The 7,045-nt window shown below is 39.4% G+C and overlaps 1 protein-coding gene across 1 annotated transcript in view; it reads left to right on the forward strand.

Moving 5' to 3' along the window:
• Positions 1–6,038: 6,038 nt before the first annotated feature.
• LOC139863655 (uncharacterized) overlaps positions 6,039–7,045 on the forward strand; it is a 1,215-nt gene continuing 208 nt past the window's right edge. Inside the window, exon 1 of the mRNA XM_071852266.1 lies at positions 6,039–7,045. This exon is cut by the window's right edge and continues 208 nt beyond it. Within this exon, the coding sequence (XP_071708367.1) occupies positions 6,039–7,045 (1,007 nt within the window).

The raw sequence follows: 7,045 nt of genomic DNA on the forward strand, positions 1-7,045 counted from the left end.
TTTCGCAATATATATTTTGGGACTGAGAATACATGCGCTGCTTTTATAACTGTTTTACGAAATAGACACAAGTACTTAAAACTACATTCTATGGCTGGATTATTAAACCGAATATGCCCCTTTTTATTAAGTCTGGTAATCTAAGAATTAGGGAACAGACACCCTAATTGACGCGAACTTTAAAGATAGATCTATCGGGCCCAACGAGCCCCATCCAAAGTACCGGATGCTTTAGTACTTCGAAATTTATATCATGTCCGAAGGAGGATCCCGGAATGATGGGGATATTCTTATATGCATTTGTGAATGTCGGTTACCAGGTGTTCAATCCATATGAATGATATTTTTTGTCTATATGCATGGGACGTATATTTATGAGAAATGAAAACATGAAATCTTGTGGTCTATTAAAATGACAGAAATGATTATTTATATTAAACTAATGAACTCACCAACCTTTTGGTTGACACTTTAAAGCATGTTTATTCTCAGGTATGAAAGAAATCTTCCGCTGTGCATTTGCTCATTTTAGAGATATTACTTGGAGACATTCATGACATATTTCAAAAGACGTTGCATTCGATTCGTTGAGTTTATCAAGATTATTATTAAGTCAATTATAGTATGATATATTATGAAATGGTATGCATGTCGTCAACTTTAGATGTAATGAAAGTTTGTCTTTTAAAAACGAATGCAATGTTTGTAAAATGTATCATATAGAGGTCAAGTACCTCGCGATGTAATTAACTGTTGTGAATCGTTTATAATCGATGTGGACTTCGTCCGGATGGATTAGGACGGGTCTTCACATTTACTGCCGCCCGAGGAAGCTCCGGTGGTATTATATATAGCGAAGTGTCGAAGTATACCGTGCTAAGCCTTAATAGGTATTCGGAGTTCCTAACGAGGAAGAGTGACGAGTTGTTGATGTCGACTCGAGATCGTTCATTACGGTTGTGAGTTACAACTCGAGAATGTTATGCGTGAAGATTGTGATGATGGGATCGAAGGAAGTGTAAGACTTCCTATGTAAGGTGGTCGTGTAGTACCAATGTGCGGCATGAGACCAAATGTGAAGTTTGAGATCCCTGAGTGAGAGAATGAAGTTGTCGTTGCGGGTGCTCCCGTAGTGAAAAATCTGGGTTGTCGTGAAACCCGGACAGTATAATTGAATGAGAACAAGTTCGATATCGTGGCGAATATCGTATTTTCCCTGTCGGGAAACGCAATCGTGGAGATTTTCAGTGGATTATTCCACTTTATGGACGAATGTAAGGCGGAGAGTGTCGATTCTGATTGTCTCACATCGAGACATGCGGATGTTGTTTGTTTGCTAGAGTGTGTTCCCTAGTAATGCGACTGTTAGTTGCATTGAAATGTCGAGACCATCTTTAACGGACGGTCTAGGTAGGAAGGTCCACCCGGCGTGGTGAATATTTTTGTAGATCGTGTGGCGAATTGCGGAATTTTGTGATGATAATTCGCCTTGACGGGATTCTAGTATATGATTTGTCTCCATGCTAGTACTAGGAATCCGTCTGGTGTGGTTGTGTCGTAGGGTTTAGAGGAGGAACCCTCGTCGAGTGTTGATGTTTTGCTCAGCACATGGTGTATTATTGTTGTCCTGGATTAATTCAGTGACGGATTGGTCGTGCGCGGATTGACTTTTTGAGTGATATGGTTACGGACGTAGCTTGTGGCGAGTTGTATCCGAGAGAACTTGAAGGTATATGTAGTAATTTTCGTATTTTCCTATATGGAAACTCTGGACGTTGAGTGTATGAGTTATCGTTTGTTGCGGTAGTGCATGCTAGTGATTATTAGCGTATGGTTAGATCTTCGGATTTGTAGAAGATGTTATGGATGTCGGGCTTGGATGTGTTTCGTAAGATCGTGAGGCATGACAACGATGTTTGTCGGTAAATTGTTCTACTCTTAGGACGATTGTGAAGTGTATGGTATGAGTTTGGATACTCGGCATAGGAGCAACGGTTATGGTTGTTTCGACTCGTGGGTTGATTACCCAATATTGTTGTATTATGATGCATTAGTGCACGAAGCGAGAGTGCGAATGCAAGTACTACTTATGTGACTCCGTATTGGAAGCGGAGATGTTCGAGGGAGAACTGCTTAACTTCTATTATAGGTGCGGATCACGAGGACGTGATCCAATTTAAGTGGGGGAGAGTTGTAACACCCGTTTTCAGTTACGAGTTATTTCGAACGACATTCGAAATACGAGGCATGTAAGTGTATATTTGGATCCCAAATAAATTTGGAGTTGATGTTCTAAAACCTTACCATTGGATAGTAAATCTCATTACGTTTCCAACGATATTTGATTCGTCGAAAACGGAGTTACGGTTTGAAAGTTACGACCAAAACAAGTTCAGTTTCAGACTCAGTTCATTGGGACTCCGTCCAGACTTTGGGACGCCGTCCAACAATGAAGGTTAGGACGTCGTTCAAGCTTTTCGGACGCCGTCCAGAAGGCCTGACGGGCCAGCAGCTCTATTTTACTCAAATTAAAAGGGGTATTTGGGTCTTTTCACTTGGGGTCGATTTGGGATCATCAAAAATGATCTAGAACTCCATTTGGAGCTCATTCTCACCCACACAAAACACTCTCATCTTATTTTAGAGAGAGAGGGTTAATTTAGAGTGAGAAAGCTTGGTTTGGTGAAGAAGATGAGCGTTTCGGGTCAAAGCTCGAGAGTTAAAGTTGTTCCTTTCATTCACGGCTACATTTTGGTAGTATTGGTAAGTCTCAACTCTGAATTTCATTGTTAAGATTCTTGTGTATATTTAGAGTTTGAGCTTGTTATTTGTAAAACCCTTTTAGATGATGAAGAGGGTTTATGGAAACCCACTATTTTGATATTTTACGGGTTTTGGGTTGGTTAATGATTTAAACATGTTTAAGGTTTGTAAGTGGGGTATAATCACTAGTATTAGTGATTTTAGGAGTGTTGGAACTTGTAAGACCCATTTGGGGGTAAAATGGGTGAATTTGGGTTATGTTGAGATAAGGCAAACCCTAATAGCTATGATCTAGGGTTTGGCCATGTGAATTGAAGTTGTAAGTGTTAAATTGTGTTGATTAGTCATTAATACACTTGTAAATGATGGAAGAATTGTAAATGGGTCATGTTTGGTTAAAATGGTATGTATAAGTGTTGAAATGGGTCAAATGAGTTAAGGTTGACCTAATTGGGTGAAATGGGTATGAAACACCCTAAGTTTGTGCTAATTGGTGTTAGTAGACTTACATCACTAGTTTTAGTAATTAAAGATGAGTCTTGGCCATTTTATGGGCGGTTTTGGGTGTGAGTGAGTATTGTGGTTAATTCCACAAGTTGTGTATTGAATGTGTACTTATGTATTAGGTACCTTGCTCGAAGCATACAGAAGTGCTAAATCACCACCGACGTGATAAGGTGAGTGGAATAATTATATGTGTAGGTATATAATGTATCTATTTGTTGTAGCGTGAAATGTGTAGTGTCGAGGTGTTAAGACAACACGTTTCACGTGAAGAGTGTAGCATCGAGGTGTTAAGATGCCACTCGGGTGTAGTATCGAGGTGTTAAGATGCCACCTAGTAGTGTAGTGTCGAGGTGTTAAGACACCACTCCGTAAAATAATGAGTGAAGCATCGAGGTGTTAAGATGCCACTCGGGGTGAAGTGCCGAGGTGTTAAGGTGCCACCCTAGGGGTTAGTGGTGCGAGGTGTTAAGTGCCCTAACGGATGTTGTGAACACCGATGGCGTTTTCGCGAGCGCCGTTCCCTTGTACTATTGGTTAACCATGGTTATTGTGTTGTAGTGTAAGCATATTACTTTGTTCATGTTATATATGCTTGTGTTATGCTAGCATGATTATTGGAGGTTATAGCTTGTATTTGTGATGATAAGCTAATTGTGTTTGCTAGCATGTTTGCGGTATTTGTGTAAGTGATTGCAAGTAGGTATATTATATATGTATGTGTATAATTATTGCATTCACTAAGCTTTTAGCTTACCCCTCTCGTTGTTTACCTTTTTACAGGTATTGTGTTAATGATGCTAGCTAGTTGTTAGACTAGACGTGCAGGAGCGGTTGGGCTTGATGGGGTAGCTTTCGGATAATTGGACGCGGATGGGGGTTTTGGTAGACCCCGGGATTATGCTCTTGGTATCGGGTTGGGTTGTGGAGTCCTAATCCGTCTAAAGAAATAAATGGGTCGAAAAAGCTACATTATTTGTAAAACGGGTCATTGTGGGCCCGGTGTTGTAAAACTTGTTTTTATGGTGGAAATATCTTAGTTTTACTTAATATGACATATTGTGAAATTGGTTACGTTTAAAAGTGTCGGGAAGCGAGTTTTCCACTCGCGTGTAAATAAAAACTGATCAGTCCACTTTAGTTCATTTGGAAGCCGTCTAAAATCATGGGACGCCGTCCTGGTCTTCATCTCTGGACGCCGTCCAGATTATGGGACGCCGTCCAGATACACTGCCATACAAATTTTTTTTTTAAGGCGTATTTTTGGTAAAACAATGTTGGGTTGTTACAAGTGTAATACCTCAGCTTAACATGACCACAATATTGTCCGCTTTGCCCGCAGGCGCACGGCTTTTTCTTGGCGACCACACACGAGAAGTACTTTCCCAGGAGGTCACCCATCCTGGTAGTGCTCTCGCCCGAGCACGCTTAACTACATCGTACTAACACATCTGCTCTGCCTGTGGTCTCAAAAAGCGTTGTGTCATTTAAGCGTGAGTATTACCTTATAATCCCATGATCACTCATGTCTGTGGGCGATGTGGGATTTGCCTAGGGTGTTACATTCACCCCCCCTCAGGGACTCATCGTCCTCGATGAGGTTTGCCCCACCACCCCCAACGGCACATGAGTGGCTCTGATACCATTCTGTAATACCCCAGCTTAACATGACCACAATATTGTCCGCTTTGCCCGCAGGCGCACGGCTTTTTCTTGGCGACCACACACGAGAAGTACTTTCCCAGGAGGTCACCCATCCTGGTAGTGCTCTCGCTCGAGCACGCTTAACTACAGCGTACTAACACATCTGCTCTGCCTGTGGTCCCAAAACGCGTTGTGTCATTTAAGCGTGAGTATTACCTTATAATCCCATGATCACTCATGTCTGTGGGCGATGTGAGATTTGCCTAGGGTGTTACAAGATTGTTGAGTGTGATTATGTTTATGCTCAAGAAAAACATGCTTTGAGTTATTGCTATTAATTAAATCCGAATTTTACTTATGTATGTTGATTATGTTTGTTATATAGGTTGAAAATTAATATTTTTTTAATTAATATAAACTGAAAATTAAGTTATGTTTAGTTATGCATGTTGATTATGTTTAGTTATGTAATTTTTTAATTAGAAAATTAAGTATTCATGTTGATTATGTTTAGTTATGTATTTTTTTAATTAGAAAATTAAGTATTTATTTAGTTAGTAAATTGATGGGTTTGATGATGAAAGTTGTATGTTTAGTTTGTACAAGTATAAGTATAAGTGTAAATGTTATTGTTTATGTTTATGTTTATGTTTATGTTTATGCTTATTGTTTTATGAACATTGTTAGGTTTAGTGGTTAATTTCGGAATAGTTGTACCTTAGGTTCGAAATTAATCAATCCTATAGAATACCCATCCAAGGTTAATTTATTAGAAATTAACTTTGGAAGGTCCCCTTTTTGGGACCGCTTTCTGTGTGTTTTGTCTCTTTTAGGATGTGGATGCGTATAACTTATTTACTAGTTACAAAAATTTTGGTACACATTTTCCCTTTACTCCTAAAATATGCGTTTAATACGACATATTTGGGGAGTTTAGGGGAAATGCTGCCGAATTTTTGCTAACTATTAAATTAGTTGTGCGCATCCATAGTTGAGACAAAACATTCAGAGAGTGGGTTAGGTTGCCTTCCATAGTTGGACCACCCGACTTTGATTATACATATATTAAGTGTTTTTAATTTTAAAGTTTTTTGCTGTTTTAAACTTGATTTAATTAGGGAATATCTATGACGATTGATAAGAGGTGGACTACTATACGACATACATTTAATCCTGACTTTATTAAAGGTCTTAATGCATTTATTGAGAGGTGTAACAACAATTTGGATTCACACGGTAAGTGTAGTTGCCCATGTAAACATTGTGGTAATACGTTTTTTCTTAAACCTAAACATATAAAAGCCCATATAACTAGATATGGGTTTGAACCCTCTTATACTATATGGCGGCATCACGGTGAACTACCACAACCACCCGAAGTACACAACACAACGGACCCTCTAAGAAATTTCTTGCACGATATTCAATTGGAGGAAGTTCCTAATTTTGAGGAGGAAGGTCCGAATGACGATGAGACTATGAATGACACGACCGCAACTGTTCTTGAGGATTTAATTGACTCCACCCAAACCGAGCTATATCCCGGTAGCAAGTTGTCCTCATTAGAGTTTTTAGCCAAGTTAACACACATTAAGGTCTTGAACAAATGGACGAATACTTCATTCGACCAACTGTTAGAATTACTCATACAATCACATCCCCCAAATAACACGATTCCGAAATCATTTTATGAAACTAAGAAGTGGATGAGAAAGATCGGTTTAGGGTATCAAGCGATACATGCTTGTAAGAATGATTGTTGTTTGTTTTATAAAGAATACCAGGATTTGGAAAACTGTCCAATATGTAAAGAGAGTAGATGGAAAGATGAACGCACAACGGGGAAAAAAGTTCCTAATAAAGTTTTGCGTTATTTTCCAATAACTCCAAGACTAAAACGTTTGTACAGTTCCAGATACACTGCAAAGGATATGACTTGGCATGCTACTGGGCGGTGCAATGAAGAGGGTAAGATGCGTCATCCGGTAGATGGTCGAGCTTGGAAAGAAATTGACAAAAGATATCCGGATTTTGCACGTGAACCCAGAAACATTCGACTAGGGTTGGCTACTGATGGTTTCAATCCATTCGGCAACATGAATAATCCTTACAGCATGTGGCCAGTCATATTGAC

The sequence above is a fragment of the Rutidosis leptorrhynchoides genome, chromosome 8 (assembly GCF_046630445.1).
Source record: "Rutidosis leptorrhynchoides isolate AG116_Rl617_1_P2 chromosome 8, CSIRO_AGI_Rlap_v1, whole genome shotgun sequence".
Lineage (NCBI taxonomy): Eukaryota > Viridiplantae > Streptophyta > Magnoliopsida > Asterales > Asteraceae > Rutidosis > Rutidosis leptorrhynchoides.